At 43.4% G+C, this 20,201-nt stretch overlaps 1 protein-coding gene across 2 annotated transcripts in view; it reads right to left on the reverse strand.

The window, feature by feature from the left end:
* Positions 1-1,931: 1,931 nt before the first annotated feature.
* Positions 1,932-20,201, reverse strand: part of mkln1 (muskelin 1, intracellular mediator containing kelch motifs) — a gene marked incomplete at its 5' end in the record, with an annotated part of 84,707 nt that continues 66,437 nt past the window's right edge. For both annotated transcript variants that reach the window (XM_084330893.1, XM_084330892.1), the window contains 7 exons: positions 1,932-2,586; positions 3,540-3,594; positions 7,192-7,294; positions 7,636-7,775; positions 9,914-10,028; positions 11,285-11,432; positions 17,382-17,511. In XM_084330893.1, the coding sequence (XP_084187019.1) occupies positions 2,465-2,586; positions 3,540-3,594; positions 7,192-7,294; positions 7,636-7,775; positions 9,914-10,028; positions 11,285-11,432; positions 17,382-17,511 (813 nt within the window). In that variant the 3' untranslated portion in view covers positions 1,932-2,464. The remainder of the gene's footprint in view (positions 2,587-3,539; positions 3,595-7,191; positions 7,295-7,635; positions 7,776-9,913; positions 10,029-11,284; positions 11,433-17,381; positions 17,512-20,201) is intronic.

The following is a 20,201-nucleotide window of genomic DNA, read 5'->3' on the forward strand; positions in this document are numbered from 1 at the left end:
ACACACAACAACGCACAGCGAGCACCGTGATGTCACCATCACTAAAGCTGGAAGTCCTGTGAATGATTCACAGGTTAATATAGCAATCAATGTGTAGTTTGTTTAGCCTCCAAGACAGAAGAACATCAAACTAAAAGTAGGGGTCTCCAACTGTTTTGTTCATGAAAACGTATCATTATATTTTATAATGGTTTTTACTTTTTATGTTGTTATCTAAAGAGCTAATGTTGTGTGCTTTTATATATATATATATATATATATATATATATATATAATGTGACTATATAGTATTTTAGTGTGAATTTCTCTGGACCTCTCTTGGCAGAGCCTGAAGTGGGTTTATTTTGGCTGATGTTGGGTTAAAAACAGGCTGGAGACCTCCATGCTAGAGATGGGAGACGGAGAACTAGTGGTTTTTATTTATATCAGTATCGGCCGATATCAGTCTATGGATATTACCATGTTTTGCGGTATCATATGTGCTAATAATGACGGTATCATTATGAAACTAGAGATCACAAGGAATCCATTGACACTAATCACTTCATGCTAGCTTACCCAGATAAGGGGTTAAGTAGTGGCAACAGTAGCTCAGGAGGTAGAGCGGTCGTCTGGTAATCGGAAAGGTTCCCGGTTAGATTCCGGCTTGAGCAAGACACTTAACCCCAGACTGCTCCCGATGAGCAGGTTGGCACCTTGCATGGCCGCCTCCACCGTCGGTGTGTGAATGTGCGAGTGAACGGGTGAATGTGAAGCATAAGTTGTAAAGCGCTTTGGATAAAAGTGTTAATAATAATGCAGTCCATGCAGCCAATTTAGATAGGGCTTCTTTTTTTATACATTGAAAAGGGGAAAGACTATAGTCATATTTTATATCCAATTCATAGTACAATTGTAATGTTAGCAACGGCAATCAATACCGTAATCTAAGCTAACTAGCTAATATAGCTACCGTTAGTGAATTTAAGTTCAGCAATGTGGCGTCTCATTTTGTTATTATTAAATTGTTGTATTTTATCACCGTCCGCCCTGCTCTCTAAAGGCTGGTATCTGCATCGACCACTAAAGAGAACACTGGGACTGGATCTAGGTTAGTCTGGAGGGGGTGTCTCAATATTCCACCACAGTATGAGTTCCACATAGTCTGATTCAGACGAAAGAATTACAAGCCCTAACATGACAGCTGGAGAGCGGTGACGGTATTTCAGACGGTAAAAGTTTTGGTCGCTAAAGGTTTTTGCATAATATCCTAGATGGAGAGAGCGCCTGGAATCAGAGTGTTTGGCGTGTGACTGAGTTTGTGTGTTCAAACTCCAAAACCACCAGAAGAGAACTGACTTCACGACTGGAACAGCTCTGTGTGTATCTATATGCAACATCTAACGAGATGCAATTCAAAAGCCCCCCCCCCCCCCCCCCAAGAACAACTTAAAAAAAAAAAAAAAAAAAAGATTTAAAGTGGAAAATCCATAATCGGGGCTTTCTTTTCCATCCATTAATATATCACAAGATACATACTGGCAACAGAACAGGATGAGACAGAGTGGCAGTGCCTTTCCCCACTATAATTTACATGTAAAAACTGGGTTATTGGCACAGGCAAAAAAAAAAGTATATATATATATACATACACACACACACACACACACACACACACTGTATATATACATACATATATACATATACAGTATATATTTCATATCTTATATATCTGGATCACATCATTCCTCTATAGTTTGTACAACACTTATTAAAATGTCGATGTTGCACGTAAACACCATTATAAATATGCGTGTATATACTAAGGGGAAATGCAAAAAAAAGTATCTGCATCTACCGGTAGGCCTATCTCTCCCCCCCCCCCCCCCCCCTCCCATGTAAAATACAAAAAAAAACTCTGTGTGCGCGACAGAAATGTGAGAATAAAGAAAGAGAGAGCGAGAGAGAGATACTATACACTAGACACAAGCAAGACACAAGCAACTAATGCCGAGCAAATGCTGCGTGCAAATCCTCATCCACATAAGCAACCTTAGAAATCAATCTTTCAAGGAAAAATGAAGAGAAGAAACCTTGTGTTTGGCAGAGTTTTAAGAGTTTTCTCTTTTTCTTTCCTCGACGACCCGTCAAACGGGGGACAAAACGGATATCAGGCCTCCAAAAAAACATACGCGTGGAGCCGGCCCTGGTGTCCAGCTACCGGCACAGTGACGTCAGCACCTGCTCTCCCCCACCAGCCTGTGTGTGTGTGTTCACGTGCCTCTCGTGTGCTCACCTCTAGTGCGGTACCACCATACCCAATGTCAGCAGTGAGAGGAAGTGTGTGTGTGTGTGGTGGGCAGACAAGTGCAGTCCATTATATATATATAAACTATATATATATATATATATATATAAACTAGCTCGTCACCCCTCCATCCAATCAGAGAGTCTCGTTTGGTGCGTGTGTGTGTGTGTGGGGTGGCTACAGGGTAATGAGGTCCACTAGGTTCCCCTTGGGAGGCGTCATGCTGTCGGGGAAGAAGTTGACCAGTGTGTCGAAGAGCAGAGTGCGCTGGGCGTAAGTCTGGTCCACGTCTGAGAAGCCTGAGGTGGGGGGTGGGGGGGAGAGAGAGAGAGAGAGAGAGAGAGAGAGAGAGAGAGGATGAATGTGGGAAAGAGGGAATTAATGAAAGGCAGGAAATGGTTTCCACTAAGATACTTTTTCCACCCAATGACTGGAATCTGCTTGGTTTTTAACATTACATTAGAGAGATTACATTAGTGCATTTAATTTATAATCTGTTTAGGGATGCAGTGTGTCAGAGTGAGAGGTGGATTCTTACCCAGGGGGATGACGTGTGTCTGAGTGAGAGGATGATTCTTACCCAGGGGGATGACGTGTGTCTGAGTGAGAGGATGATTCTTACCCAGGGGGATGACGTGTGTCTGAGTGAGAGGTGGATTCTTACCCAGGGGGATGCAGTGTGTCTGAGTGAGAGGTGGATTCTTACCCAGGGGGATGACGTGTGTCTGAGTGAGAGGATGATTCTTACCCAGGGGGATGACGTGTGTCTGAGTGAGAGGTGGATTCTTACCCAGGGGGATGACGTGTGTCTGAGTGAGAGGATGATTCTTACCCAGGGGGATGACGTGTGTCTGAGTGAGAGGATGATTCTTACCCAGGGGGATGACGTGTGTCTGAGTGAGAGGATGATTCTTACCCAGGGGGATGACGTGTGTCTGAGTGAGAGGTGGATTCTTACCCAGGGGGATGACGTGTGTCTGAGTGAGAGGATGATTCTTACCCAGGGGGATGACGTGTGTCTGAGTGAGAGGTGGATTCTTACCCAGGGGGATGAAGTGTGTCTGAGTGAGAGGATGATTCTTACCCAGGGGGATGACGTGTGTCAGAGTGAGAGGTGGATTCTTACCCAGGGGGATGACGTGTGTCTGAGTGAGAGGTGGATTCTTACCCAGGGGGATGACGTGTGTCAGAGTGAGAGGTGGATTCTTACCCAGGGGGATGCAGTGTGTCTGAGTGAGAGGTGGATTCTTACCCAGGGGGATGAAGTCCGAGCTGGACTTGAAGAGAGCTGAGGGAAGGAGCTGAAACTGGAGCAAAAACAAACAGAAAACATCTCAGCCACTTCACACTAAAACATCTGTGTTCAGGGTTCCTGCCGGTTTCAGCGAGTTACGTGGAAGACTTTTTAAGACCACTTTTAGAATTTAATACCTAGTTCACGGCCATACTGGCAAAAATGGAGGAAGATTACTATGGAAGAAGTTATTCCATACAAATTGTTGGGGGTTGGGACTGAAGGGTTATTACAGAACAGCTTACAGTACTTTGCAGCCTGGACATTTCCCCCAAACACATTTAAACAATACAGAGAAGTTATCGTAACCTAGATCTAACTTCCTAATCCAATAAATTCGTAAGACTTTAACAAAATCACGTTTAATATTTAACTTTTAAAGGCCTAAAATTCTGATTATTAAATTGAAGACTGTTCAAGACCCCGCAGGAACCCTGACCGTTAAGGACCTACCAATCTTTTGTGGGTTTCAAGTCACTCTTCTTAAAAGACCAGACCAGGCTTTTTGACATGTGGGTTCAAGTCATTCTTGCCTTTATACAAAAATGTAGCGCTTATCCTTATCATTAGGCCACAAGTATCTTGTGTTTTATTATACATTTGCTTTTATTCCTCATTGTAGGCTTTTTTCATTGTGACATATGACTATGAATATGAAATGCATTTTGTAGTTGGATTATTGGTTGTATTGTTGTCACACACTGTAGCACTTTGCGATTTGCCTTTAATGAAAAGTGTATTACAAATAATAAAATGTATTGTTATTGTTATGTGTCACTTGTTTTCTGAAAGGTTTTGCCACATTGTGATGGAATACAGTATCTGAGGAAGAATTCCTCTTCTTCCTTGTTAGACACTGTATTAAGGCACAATAGGGAGGTGTAGTGGTTACGTCATTTTCGTTTTTTTCCTGTTCCACCCTCTTTTCCACATAATGTATTTCCCCATTGACCATTTCTAAATCGGCTCGTTTTAGATAAATAAAGCATTAACGTTGGCATGGTGTACCTTTCTGTGCGTATTTATCCACAATCTATAACATTATTGTTTTTTACATGACGTTAGTAGCTAGCTAGCTTGCTAGCCGGCATTCCCGAAACTCCTAACCTTCCCCCGATTTAAAATGGTTCTCTCCTCTTTGTATACCTTTGTGCTCACAAACAGTATTCTGCCAGGGAACTTATGGACATGACAGTAGTAGTAGTTATACGGTTTTTGAGCTTGTAATGTTAACGCTAGTTAGCTATCGTGGGCCGTGACGTGTAGCTTGCTAGCCGGCATGATGCGTGTGCAGTGCTTGCCCCACAGATCTGAGAAGAGGACCTGCACATTTTACTCATTCCCGAAACTCCTCTACATGCCCCAATTTAAAATGGTTCACGACAGTAGACATTGCTAATGTCTAGTACGTTTAGCTAGGTAATCTTAACGTTAGCTAGCTAGCTTGATGTGACGTTGTTTGGCGACAGCCTAACAGGCTGCCTACTGGTAAATGTAGTTCTTTTTTTTACGACAAATTAAAAACCTTATAACTACCTTTATTTCAACCAAAAATGCTTAAACAATAATGTTAGTGGTAGAAGGGAACTCATTTTGTGCAAAAATGTCAAGCTTGCCAATGTTCATGCGGCAGAATTGTTACAATAGCCGATAATCCATTTTCCCAATGATAAATCCCTATACGGGTGGAACAACCAGTGACGTCAGACTACACCTCCCTATAGTAGGGCTATCCTCCACTAAAATAATAATCTATAGGATTTGTCGATTATATTGATTCAAATTCATCAATTAAGATTAAGAACATTTTTGTATTCCATATGCAGTAATGCAGAAGGATCCTTTTTTTTAAGGTAATGCTTACCAGAGATGTGCTCATCAATTTTCAGGAAATAAAAAAGGTTTCTAGTCGACTATCAACGTCTGGATCGACTAAAAACCAAACCGACCAATTAATCCACCACGAGGGGGCAGCGCTGCACAACACAGACACCTTTCAGGAACATGAATTCACCACAGATGTTAGTGTGGAATTTTAGTCAGATGTGGTGAATATAAATAAAGTATTTTTTTGTATCCACTTTTCCTCCTCTTTCTATTTTTCTCCCATCCCAATTCTGCTGTGCCAATTCCCCCCTCGCCTGTCTTGAACGTTGCTCGCATATGCCCCCCACTGGCCAGTTGTAGGGAGGATAGAAGCCTTGCATCACATGTCCCCTCCGATACATGTGGAGGCAGCCTGTCACATCTTTTCACCTGCCAGCGCGGACTCTCATTGGCGAGGTGTAACGTGTGGGAGGCTCACACTACCCCCGCCATTTCCTGTCTCTGCTGTGCAGGCGTCCCCCAACCGACCTGTAGGTGTCGCTGTCCACAACGTCCAGATTATCACCCATCGACTTCCACCCGCTAACTCTGCCAATTGAGTTAGTATGACGGCTGGCCCAAGCCGGAGGCAACGCCGACAGCCGGAGTCGAACCCGGTGTCTCTTGCGTTGGTGACGAGCGCAATGTCCGCTGCGCCACCCAGCCGCTATAAATAACGTTTTGATAATTATCTTTTTTTAATCTTTATTATTATCTTTTTCCCCCTTCTTTTTCCGTTTTTCTCCCCTCCCAATGTTAGTCGTTATGCCAATTCCCAATCCCCTTCCTGGTCGCTGCGCACTCTACCCCCTACCGTCGGTCTGGGAGGGCGGAGACTATCACATGCTTCGTCCGACACATGTGTACCCAGCCCACCACTCCTTTTCACCTGGCAGCGTGGACTCTCACTGAGAGAGTGTAACGTGTGGAAGGTCACACTACCTCTCCTAGATCCTTCCCTCGCTGCGCAGGCGCCCAGAGCGAACTGTAGGAGTCGCTGTCCACAACGTGTCGCTGTCCACAAAGTGTCTCTTGCGTTGGTGACGAGCGCCTTGTCCGCTGCGCCACCCAGCCGCCTGATAATTATCTTCTAATATTAACCAAACTTAATTGAATTTTAAACCGTTTTTTTTTGTCCGTGATGCCGTGAGTTGAGAATATTAGCTGGACAGAATACGGCGCGTAATCTGACCACCTCATCATCTACGTACATCTTGTCAATCAAACTTCAAACGGTATCTAGGTCCCTCCCTCAGACACAGAGCTACCAACCAGGCTGGTGCTGCAAGTGTCCGGAATACAGTGAGTCTACTCTACCATCTACATTATACACTGGGTTCCCACAGGCATTGCAAAATTAAATTCAAGTACTTTCAAGTACTTTCCTAAGCACTATTTTTCATTTTAAAATGGCATTTAAAAGGATACAATTCACTTTTAAATGCTGTTTTTTATAGAAAAGAAATCGGATCCAATATTTACTACTTAAAACCAATTTCGGACAATTAGTTACACTTTAAATAAAAACATTCAATTCAGATTTTTTTTTTTATCATGGATGAACAAAACTTTCAATGCGAATGGTCGATTTGAATTTCAAGGACTTTTTAAGCACCTTGTTAAAAAATGGGCTGTTTAAGGAATTCCAGGCCTGGACTTTTTTTGTGTCAACAATCAAGCACTTTAAGCACTTCAAGGACCTCGTGCGAACCCTGATTAAAGATGATGATCCGTCTCTCTGTACCTCTTTTGTCTCGTCAGGGTCACTGTGGTCCACCGTCAGGGACAAGTCGTTTTGCAAGTACTTTAGGGCATTCAGGGGCTCCGCCTGGGCCTTCTCCTCAAACCTGACACACACACACACACACACACACACACACACACACACACACACACACACACACACACACACACACACACACACACACACACACACACACACACACACACACACACACACACACACACACACACACACACACACACACACACACACACACACACACACACACACACACACACACACACACACACACACACACACACACGAGAGGTTTATAAATTGTTTTCTTTTTTAAAATAAAAAAATCAGCTGCAATTGCAGGAATCAACCACTAGATGGTGGTATACATCCACAGCAATCCTCCCCGTCAATACGTTTGGAGCAGCGTGTGACAGGAAGCTGTACCTGTACTTCCTGATGAGGTATCTGCAGTGGCGCAGCAGGTACTCCTTGGAGGGCCGACACAGCTTGAGGGACCAGAAGTCGTCCAGGCGCATCTTAGGGGAGCAGGACTTCCCTGGGTTGCCACCGAACAGGTAGTGCACCTGAGAGATACAGGAGCACTGAATAAAACACACCTAGACACTGTGTGTGTGTGTGTGTGTGTGTGTGTGTGTGTGTGTGTGTGTGTGTGTGTGTGTGTGTGTGGGGGGGGGAGGAGGGCCAAGCAGCTTTGCAGGTAGACCATGTTTCTGAACTCATCGGTTAATGATTGAAGCCAGTCGCCTAGTCGGGGCCATAAATATTTGGACATCAACACAATTTCCATGGTTGTGGCTCCGTACACACCACCACAGTGCATTTGGAATCCAAGATGTGCTTTAAGTGCAGACTGTCAGCTTCAATGTGACGGTATTTACATCCAAATCAGGTGGACAGTGTAGGACAGTGTAGTGGGAGGCACATATAGAACATGTCTATTATGCGCCTTCTCCTTTCCAAAAGGGATCAAAAGTAATTGGCTGGAAGGGTCAAGGGTAATGAAGGGTGAATGGAGGTCAAGGGTAATAAATGGAAGTCACTGGTAATGAATGGAGGTCAAGGGTAATGCATGGAAATCAATGGTAATGAACGGAAGTCGTGGGTAATGAATCCAAGTCAATGGTAATGAATGGAAGTCAATGGTAATGAATGGAAGTCATGGGTAATGAATGGTAATCAAGGGTAATGAATGGAAGTCAATGGTAATGCATGGAGGTCAAGGGTAACGAACGGAAGTCACTGGTAATGAATGTAAGTCAATGGTAATGAATGTAAGTCAATGGTAATGAATGTAAGTCAATGGTAATGAATGGAAGTCAATGGTAATGAATGGAAGTCATGGGTAATGAACGTAAGCAAATGGTAATGAATGGAAGTCAATGGTAATGAATGGTAATCAAGGGTAATGAATGGAAGTCAATGGTAATGCATGTAAATCAATGGTAATGAATGGAAGTCATGGGTAATGAACGGAAGCCAATGGTAATGCATGTAAGTCAATGGTAATGAATGGAAGTCAAGGGTAATGAACGTAAGTCAATGGTAACGAATGGAAGTCAATGGTAATGAATGGAAGTCAAGGGTAATGAATCCAAGTCAATGGTAATGAATGGAAGTCAATGGTAATGAATGTAAATCAAGGGTAATGAATGTAAGTCAATGGTAATGCATGTAAATCAATGGTAATGAATGGAGGTCAAGGGTAATGAACGGAAGTCACTGGTAATTAATGTAAGTCAATGGTAATGAACGGAAGTCACTGGTAATTAATGTAAGTCAATGGTAATGAATGTAAGTCAATGGTAATGAATGTAAGCAAATGGTAATGAACGTAAGCAAATGGTAATGAACGTAAGCAAATGGTAATGAATGGAAGTCAATGGTAATGAATGGAAGTCAAGGGTAATGAACGTAAGCCAATGGTAATGAATGGAAGTCAAGGGTAATGAATGGAAGTCAAGGGTAATGAATCCAAGTCAATGGTAATGAATGGAAGTCAATGGTAATTAATGGAAATCAAGGGTAATGAATGTAAGTCAATGGTAATGAATGGAAGTCATGGGTAATGAATGGTAATCAAGGGTAATGAATGGAAGTCAAGGCTAATGAACAGAAGCCAATGGTAATGCATGTAAGTCAATGGTAATGAATGGAAGTCAAGGGTAATGAACGTAAGTCAATGGTAACGAATGGAAGTCAATGGTAATGAATGGAAGTCAAGGGTAATGAATCCAAGTCAATGGTAATGAATGGAAGTCAATGGTAATTAATGGAAATCAAGGGTAATTAATGTTAGTCAATGGTAATGAATGGAAGTCATGGGTAATGAATGGTAATCAAGGGTAATGAATGGAAGTCAATGGTAATGCATGTAAATCAATGGTAATGAATGGAGGTCAAGGGTAATGAACGGAAGTCACTGGTAATTAATGTAAGTCAATGGTAATGAATGTAAGTCAATGGTAATGAACGTAAGCAAATGGTAATGAATGGAAGTCAATGGTAATGAATGGAAGTCAAGGGTAATGAACGTAAGCCAATGGTAATGAATGAAAGTCAAGGGTAATGAACGTAAGCCAATGGTAATGAATGGAAGTCAAGGGTAATGAATGGAAATCAAGGGTAAGGCATGGAAGTCAATGAAAAAAATGTCCCAGCAAGCCTTTTGCACCCAGCTGTGGGTGGCCTCTCGGCGCGTTACCTTGTGCATCTCATCGTAGACCAGCTGGTGGGCGAAGCGCGGACACGGCTCCTCCTCCTGCAGGGCCTTCGTGGGGTTCTCCTTCACCGCCTGGTCGTTCTTATATACACACGACCTGCGTCAGAGACACACACACACACACACACACACACACACACACACACAATGTAAAGAGGAAGCGCGCTCGCATTAGTGGTAAAAGAAAATCCCCTGCAGTGAATGTGGTACAAAAACGGATGAGTTTGTCACACAAACAACACGCACACACATGCGCATTAAAGATTCAGTACAATAAACAAGTTTTTTTCAATCTCATTGCATTTATTTTATAGAAGGTGTGTGTTGCTCATGTAACATTACCAAAAATGTTAGAACTGTTGGTGTTGTAAAAGTGATGACTAAAGCCCTTTGATCTCCATCCCCATGGATATCAACAGAATCGAACCATCTCAGATATCCAATCCGCTTCATTGAAAACATTGCATAATATACCACTCGGGTTACCCTGATTGACCCATCAGTCGGTCGGTCAGTTGTCAGTAGTTGCAAAGCATATCAGCTAGCTAGTCCACAAATTGCTACACTTTAGTTTGGTTAAAAACATCCACAGCAACTGTGACGACTTGTATTGATCGCCTACGAACGTGTTCGCCAGTGTTCATCTCCCATAGCAAGCAACAACACTGGTCCCATGAATTTGTTTACATTTGGAAAACTTCATGTATTATGATATGACCGTGACTATCTTCTTTCAATGAACCCTCAACATACTGGGAGAGTTGGCTGTGCTCACATGATGCACCCCCGGCCCCGAAGCTGAAAGAATGACACTCCCTGACGTTAACGTTCCACAACAAGCTTCCTCGGACTGAATTAACGTCATCCTACTGGCTCTTTAAACCCAGGAGCGCCTTGTTGACTTATTTCAGTGGACAGACAGTGAAACCAATGTACCGGAAAACTAGAGGCTGCGGCCAATACACTTTGACAGTCTGTTCTTTCAGAATCACTGTTCCGCACACTTAAATGAGAGGGGGGGGGGGGGGGGGGGGAGCACACACACGAAAAACAAAACATGCACACAGATGGAAAAAACACTTAGTTCTGGGCAAAGGGAGAGCGAGGGGGGCTCTTCGATTGTTATCGAGAGATAGCATTCTTTTCGGCTACGTCGGCGGCATTTGTTTTGCGTACGTGCAAGAGAGAGAGAGAGCGCGAGAGAGAGAGAGAGAGAGAGAGAGAAAGAGAGAGAGCGAGAGAGAGCGAGAGCGAGAGAGAGAGAGCGCGAGAGAGAGAGAGAGCGAGAGAGAGAGAGCGAGAGAGAGAGAGAGAGAGCGAGAGCGAGAGAGAGAGCGCGAGAGAGATCCCTACCAGTTGTTGCGGGCGATGTCGTAGATCCAGAAGGAGTTGCGGACGTTCTCCTCACGCTTGTCCTTGTCCTTGCTGAGGCCCGACAGCACGTGGATCTCGTTCAGCTCGGGGTCGATGGTGGCTCTCTGGGTGAAGCCCGTCATAGGAACTGGGGAGGGAGGGAAGGAGGGAGACAGACGACCCCACCACACAGTCAGACAGATGATGACAGGGTTGGGTGTATCGCCACCGATTCCATTTAGATTCATAAGGTCCCGATTCCACTGATTTTTGATTGGGTTCAATATCGATTTAATAAAAATAATTGATGGCACTGGTTTTCAAGGGGCCAGCGCCGGCCATTGTTGTCAAATGATGCTATTCCGGTCAAATGAGTTTCCGTACAAGATCATCAGAAACTCAGCACAAATATGACTCAAGATCGAGCAATATCACATCCAACTCATCCGCTTAAAATGAAACATATTTTAGGTTCAACTTTTTTAGGTAGAAAAGTTTGTACACACACACACACACACGAGTCAAGGACCTGAATACGGGCTGGGTGCAAAATCGGACTGGGTCGTCTTATTTCACAGTTGTTGTGTAAATAGGCCCATCAGAGACCCACATTATTATTATTATTATTATTATTATTATTATTATTATTATTATTATTATTATTATTATTATTATTATTATTATTATTATTATTATTATTATTATTATTATTATTATTATTATTATTATCAGAGACCCACATTTAGAGTTGGGTCCAAAAATATTTGGGACATCAATACAATTTTCATAATTTTGGCTCTGTACACCACCACAATGGATTTGAAATGAAACAATCAAAATGTGCTTTAAGTGCAGACTTCCAAATCCAGTACATCCACATCAGGTGAACAGTGAAGGAATTACAACTATTTCTATATGTGCCTCCTCCTTTTTAACCCTTTCACTGCCACACGACAGCCGGTTAACCCTTTCACTGTGACAATACAGAAGGTTAGCCCTTTACCATCACACAACCGACGGAGCTAATGATGGAGCATCGCCGTCGGTTGTGTGATAGTAAAGGGTTAACCTTCTGTCATGTGGCAGTGAAAGGGTTAAGGGACCAAAAGTTATTGGCTGCTAAGATGTTCCACGGCCAGGTGTATGTTATTCCCTCATAATTTAATTCACAAGGAGCAGATAAAAGGTCTAGAGTTAATTTCAAGTGTGGTATTTGCATTTGGAAATCTGTTGCCGTCAATGCTCAATATGGAGGACCAAAGAGCTGTCACCACCAGTGAAGTAAGCCATCGTTAGGCTGAAAATCAAAACAAACCCATCAGAGAGATAGCGAAAACATTAGGAGTGGCCAAATAAAATAATGTTTGGTACATTCTTAAAAAGAAAATGCACTGGTGAGCTCAGCAACACCAAAAGAACCGGAAGACCATGGAAAACAACTGTGGTGGATGACAGAAGAATTCTATGATAATTCTAATATCCCTCTGTGTGTGTGTGTGTGTGTGTGTGTGTGTGTGTGTGTGTGTGTGTGTGTGTGTGTGTGTGTGTGTGTGTGTGTGTGTGTGTGTGTGTGTGTGTGTGTGTGTGTGTGTGTGCATGCTGCCCGCACTCAGTGTCGGAGCCCCTCTGTCACAGTATTTTACAAATTAGCGTTTTTTTTATTTGAAGGGCACCGAAAATTAACAGTGGTTTAAGAGAAGTTATTTATATGTCACTGTCGAGTCCTGGCTTTAGGCAGAATCATGAACAGAGGTTTAAGAGAAGTTATTTGTATTTCGAACGTGATTCATTCATTCATTGCGCACTAGTTAGATCACACGTTGCCCATGTTATGACTTTGAACGTCTGCCATTTCCAAGGCAAAGACAAGTAACACTACGATGCGTCCGTCGTGAATATGCAAATAGGTGAAATGTCACGGTCGACGTCATCAACGACAACGTTGACTCATTGTCGCGTGTCAATGTCAAAACAATAGTTCAGCGAGTCGGTTCCCCAGTCACTCGCGCCCCCCCGTCACGCCTCTGCACCCCCCATCACGCCTCTGCACCCCCCACACCGTGAGAAAGACTGGTGTGACACACACACAGCCGGGAACCAGCCGACGTCACCTGGGCCAGTGAGTATAATTAACATGGGAAAGTTCAAGTGAAAGGCTCTGACATCTCTACATGAAAATAGACCTTTTTTGTCATAAATGAAAAAGATCATATGGGAGAGAGAGAGAGAGAGAGAGAGAGCGAGAGACCCCGTTTCCACCTGGCATTTGAATGTGCAAGTGAACAGCTCAGTTCATTACCTGCCAGCATTTGAATGTGTCTCCACGTGATGCTCCCCACTCAATATGCAAATAAACACTTGTGTGTATATGATAATAATAATAATAATAATAATAATTCATTGTATTTGTAAAGCGCTTCTCAGGAACCCGAAGTCTCTGACATTAGGCGGGAAAACAGAGAAACAAAAGGAACACAAGACCGCGGGGGAGACGGGGAGAACAGCGTGATACACAGAAAACATAAGGCCACAGTAACACGGATCACAACAGGTTGGGGAAGGTTGAAGGCTATAGGGCGAACAGGTGGGTTTTGAAGGTAGAGAGTGTGGGGGAGTCTCTGATGGTCTGAGGGGGGGAGACCATCAGATACCGTTTACCCATAGTATATATTCTGATAATTTTTTTTTATTACCTATATTTATTGTAACGTATATTATGACCGATAGGGCATACAGACCCCTCACCTGCACCTTTGTATATACTGTTCAACGTTCTCATATTTTATATATTATTCAGATTGAATTGCCTATATTTATGTCTTCGACTATTACCCTGCCCATACCTGTACCCCCCCCCTCCCCTCCCCTGTGCTTCTAATTCCCCCCAAGGAAATATCTCATCTCATCTTGTGCAAATTAGATAATATAATGGGAGTGCGTGCAGTGTTTCCATTACAATTTACAATGTTACTGTAAAATCTCTTCAATTTTAGAGACCCACTACACAATTTTCAAACGCTTCCCGACAGACAGTGAGACTGGAGGAGGGGCGTCACACACCAGACCAGTGGTTCTCAAACTTATTCTGTCAGGCCCCCCTTTGGCGGACCAAAATATTTTGGGCCCCCCCCTCGCCCCAACAAAATAGTCATGAAATGGGCCATGTTTAAATGTATTGAAATAACACCAATATCGTGACCTTTCAAATTGGCCCTATATTTTGTTTTCAGAGCTGTCATGGATGAAAAGCCAGCTTCACACAGATACTGTATGTGGTGCTGAATGGCATCAACACCTTAACTGCTGCATCATGAGATACTTGGTACTCAGCACCACACTCTGAAACTAGCTCTCTAGGTGGTATCAGATGAGATTTCAATGAGTTCTTCCAAGAGTTTGGATGGAGATGTGTCAGGAAGCTTTGTCTCAATGTTGTCTGTAAAGTTTTTTTTTATCCAGAGTAACTTGGTGATCCTTTTCTGTGTTTTATTAAATAATGATTTTCAGATTTTGAGAAATGGTATTTTCATGGAGAACAGTGCAGCTGCAACAGATAGCACTTTAGTGACAATTTTCTGTAATAATTTTTTTTTTTTTTTTTTTTATAAATCTCAAGGTGCCCCCTGTCATGCCTCTGCGCCCCCCTTGGGGGGCGTGCCCCCCACTTTGAGAAACACTGCACTAGACAACCTGCTCGTCTGGACTCCCTCTCTCTCTCTCATCAACTATATTCAGGTTTGAAACTAGTGAGGAGGAGGCAAGATGATCCGTGCACAACAACAGTGCCATTTTTACGGAAGCATTATCTGCATAATATGGGGGCTATCCACTCGTTATTCTCCTTCCATATTGTGGATATTAGCAGACACCTGCATTCTGCATGAATTTAGCTTTTCCGTTTATCCAAAGGCGGCTGGGAAGATGTTGTCCCCAGACTCCAAGCAACAGAAGTGTCAACACAACAAGTGATGACAGCAGTTTACAAAAGTAGCGCCTGTATGAATTAATGCATCAACAAACATAATCAAATCACTCCGGGAATTGGTGAACAGTGGGGCTAATAATTGTTTTGTGGATGCTTGCGATTATGAAAAGGCTCGAGGCTGCTGCCGGGGCGCAGTGAGCCCACATTTTAATAGAGGATTCAGACATAAATACAACATTTTACTTTGGATTCATTCAACATGTTTTCTTTCGTTTTTTTAAGTGGCAGCCCTAAGGCATAAAAAAAATAGTTTGGTTCCTGTTGGTTGTCAGTTAAGGCAGGTAGGGAATTTATTTTATTTAGATTTTTTACGGCAGTAGAGATATTGTTGTTCTGTGTTGTGAAGTCAGGCCTGGACCACGTCAAGAATGATTACGAGAGTGAGCAGAGGACTGTTTGGGCTTGCTGCTTCCTTCCAAAATACATTCTGTTCTTTCTCTCTCTTTCATTCTTGCTCACCCCCTCCTTTTCTTCTCCAGTGTTTTGATTTCTCTCTCGCTCATCTGTCCATGTCCAAAATCTCTCTCTCTCTCATCTCTCCATCCCTCTCCCTCCCTCACAGAGGCAAAAAAAAAAGCTCACAGACGGTCTATTTTGAATGCGTAGTCTGCCAGTCACTGGGCTGCCAGACTTTTAATGGGATCGATCTGAGATGATCAGTCATTATGAAGTAGCCAGAGCTTTTAACCAGGTGCTGTCTCTCTCACACACACACACAGAGAGAGCGAGACAGAGAGACAGAGACAGACAGAGAGACAGACAGAGAGAGGAGTGAGAGAGAGAGAGAGAGAGAGAGAGAGACAGAGACAGAGAGAGACAGACAGAGAGAGAGAGACAGACAGAGAGACAGACAGAGACAGAGAGAGAGGAGAGTGAGAATCAAGACGAGCCATGGATATAATGAACATCATAACTGGCCAGCCGTTTCTTTAGTGTCCATTCTCGTTGTCGGGAAGCATTTGAAAAGCTGTAGTCTCTCTAAAGTAGCTGTTCCCAAACTGGAGACGCATGTGTTCTCACTCTGATCAGTGTGAATAGCCAACACAAAGACACAAATCGCTCCGTGAGAAGACGCAGGGCGATATGTGTGCAGCGGGGAAAGCTGATCACAATCCAGCTCGTTGCGGGCAGGGATGTGCACGAAAAGAGCACACGTGTGACAATTTCACGGGACCGCGCCCGGTTGCCGCTCCGCCCCTCAGATTGTCCTCGCCTCCAAAATATTCGCTGGCCTCTCATTGAAAATGTATTTACAGTTCCCGTGTGAAACGGCCTTTACATTTCCAAACAATTCCAACTCTCTCCTATACAACCCAACATTGCTGAGTTATGCGCGTCATTGTCAAGCACACCCTTCTCATTGATCTGGCGAGTCAATCACAAATTGTGTGAGCTGATGTGCAAATAACATGTTTGATATGTGTAGCGGTCAGGTGGCGTAGCGGAGATTGTGCTCGTCACCAATGCAAGAGGCTGCGGTCTCGACTCCCGGAGAGTCAGCATTGCCTTGGCTTGGGGCTGATCGCTATACTAACTCGTTTGGCTGAGTTAGGGGGAGGGGAGCCGTGGGTGGGTCCTGGGCGTTGTGGACAGCGACCCCTACAGTTCGGTCGGGGCACCTGCACAGCGAGGGTAGGATCTGGAGAAAGGTAGTGCGGCCTCCCACACGCTACACTCTCCCAGTGAGAATCTGCGCTGCCAGGCTGGCTGCCGGCTGGCTGCACATGCGTCGGAGGAAAGCATGCGACAGTCTCCGGCCTCCCGAACCAACAGTAGGGGGGGGGTGCGCAACAACCAGGAAGGGGGTTGGGAATTGGCATAACGACTAACAGTGGGATGGGAGAAAAATCAGAAAAAGGAGGGGGAAAAAGATTACAAAAAAAAAAAAAAAAAAAAAAAATCATGTTTGATATGTGAGAGGACTTTTACAAGGCTAAATAAAGAGCACATTTATTGATAACTCATTCTGTTATATAATATATGCATCTTTATTTATAGTGTAGCAGGCTACAAACATGGCAATTTTTTTTAGTGTGCTGTCCCTGGTGCTAGAGGGGGGTACTCAGCTGTCCCTGGTGCTAAAGGGGGTACTCAGTGTGAGGTCAGTCCTACCCATGCCCGAGTCCTTCTTGGTTCCATCTGAGATTATCTCCACATGGTCCCCATCCACGTCGTAGCTGAAGAAGTCGTTTAGGTACGTCTTCGACCTCTGGCCCCCAAACACATAGAGGCATCGGTTTCTCTGTAGGGGAGGGGGAGAGAGAGATGGAAGACATACGTAAACAAAGGCGCAAACGCTTGTGTGAGAACCAGTGGTTGACATATGTTTTTCATTGCCCGATACTTGGAGAGCAGAGCATCTGATAGAATACAATTATTATTTCTAGGGATGCACCGAATATTCGGCCACCGAAAATTATCGGCCGAAAATGGTTAAAAAGGGCACTTTCGGCTGAAAGGGTTTTAGCACCGAAAATATATCACTGAATGTCAAATAACAGGGTTACGTTCGTAACCTAACGTGTTGTTGTGATGACGTAATCAAAACGCGGCTACAGACATAGCATGCGCAACGTGTAACGTGAGCAGCTTGGCAGCTCTTCCTGCGTTCTACAGCCTGTGACAACTCCTCTCGTCTTGGGAGTCGCGCTGTTTCTATGTAAACTCTGCGAGCAACGCATCCAATAAATGCGTCTTTAACATGCTTTATATATCCTCGCCATTACTATATGCCTGTCGCTGTTAAAAACCTTTTTAACTAACGTTAGCGTTAAGCTAGCTAACGCTTCCATTCCTCTTTCACTAGTCTCTCTTAACCCTTTGACGACTGGCGCCCCGTGCGGATTTAGGCCTCAGAGGACAGCAGAAAGTAAACAAACCGATGTACTTTCAACAAGCTTTATATATCATTTATAGTATTGCTATCTGTCCATTCTCATTGTCACTTGAGTGCATAAACCGTGCCTTCATAATGGCTTAAAGAAAATAAAAATCCATCGGTTGGTTGTCATTTTGTCGTGAATATAAGGTATAACACACTTTTCGTCTAGGCTTTTTTCCCGGGAGCTATATAATAGGCTAAACGTTGGCGCCGTTATATCAAACGCCATTTCTGCTGTATATATACGAATGAAATAAAACAAACTGCTTAGCATCCGGACTATTACAGAGCATCTATGGATGAAATGGGGGCGACGGGGAACGCCGATTACTATTATTGATCTGCAATACAGTGTGCATTCAATATAGCATTTTCATTGACCAATCACGTTACGTTATAAAACAATGTCCAATCCAGCTGTAATTTGGGGTAATATTATTCTACCGTCAGGCCATGTGATCGCCGGCAGCATTTCCTCACCACTCATCGGATTCTGGTAGATCGATATGCACATTGGCTAATCATAAATCCCTTATTCCACGCTGAAAAAACCGCTCGCCAAACTAATCCAAGGTGGAGGATGTTCTGCTGGGATCAAGGAACTATGATCCGCCCACAGAATTGTACTTAAAAAAAAAAGAAAAAAATTAAATTCACAATGATACTGCAGTGGAGCGATGGCGCCCCTAAGCGGATCTGGCCGGTACTGCATGTTTCGAAAATCAAATATGTGGAAAGATCCTGCTAGTGGATCGGGTACCTAATAAGTGTTATAAATATGGAATAAAACAATAACAACTTGCCACGAGTATATACGTGGCTCTGATCCACAACGCTCTTTTTCGAAACACGTATATACTCGTGAACGGACGCCATAGTGTTAAGACTGCCATTTTATTTTATTTGTTCTTCGTTTCCTATTAACTACTGTCGGCGCTTCGGGTCACTGAGAAGCGCTTTATAGATGTGATACCACGTTTTTATTTAAATATTTTATTACATTTTATTTTTTATTTCTGTTTATTGTTTTCCATTTGTTTTGAAAACTCAAATTTTTCACCTGCTTACCTCTAATTGCAAAAGTAAACTATCGATAGAACGAGATTATTTGTTCCTGAGCGTCTCTCTACGCCTCATTAGTTCCTCTGTACTTAATGGTTATGTTCACTCGCTAAAGTAAGGCGCCAGCGACTAAACTGTCCCCAGCCTAGGACCCCCCCCCTCCTTTTCAATCTGTCCCCAGCCTGGGACTACTCCCCCCTTTTCAATTTGCTTTTCAATCTGTCCCCAGCCTAGGACCCCCCCCCCCCTTATTATGGTTGTTTTTTTATTCTCCCTAAGACTACAACATTTTACAATTACCTGCTTAGAATTATCGTGCTACTTTCTGCCAAGTATGAAATTGTGATGTATTGATGTTGATTGATTTGATGTTCTGCATAGTGTCTTGAGACTGTGGTTTAGTGATATTGATGGTTGAAATTACCAGGATGTGTGCCAAAAATGGCACAAAGTGGGGAATGTGAGTGTAATTTCAGAGTCTTAATCCTCTGGGGCCCCACAACAGGGTTGATCGTTAAAAACCATGAAGTCATGTTTATCCTTCTCTCAAAAACTGTTAAAACAGTATATCCATTCATTATATTCAGAGCAGGCCGATAGCGTTTGTGTGCAAGGCCGCAGCTCCTCTTTTGCACCCCCTCAAAAGCCCATTCCATTAGACTCCCTAAATGACCATATAAAGCCAACCCAATCAGAGACGATCGAGGCGTCTCTATTCCACTGTGTTATAACACATTACACTTTTGCTTTTTGTCACTTTTACTCTGACAGACCTGTGATATGCACTCTGACAGACTAAAAGTCCGTCCGTACGGGCGTACTGTATATATATTTTCTTCTCCAATAACCCTGTGTTAATTTAACGTGAGTATTCCGACTGTCTCTTTTAGCTCCTGTTTCATTATTTCAGAATACCTGATTCGCAGTGTGACACTGTTTTAGGCTGCTTGATGCCCGTGGAGAACCTGTCGTTGGAGACGTCAAAATCC

Source organism: Notolepis coatsorum (assembly GCF_963971535.1).
Source record: "Notolepis coatsorum genome assembly, chromosome: 15".
NCBI classification, from domain to species: domain Eukaryota; kingdom Metazoa; phylum Chordata; class Actinopteri; order Aulopiformes; family Paralepididae; genus Notolepis; species Notolepis coatsorum.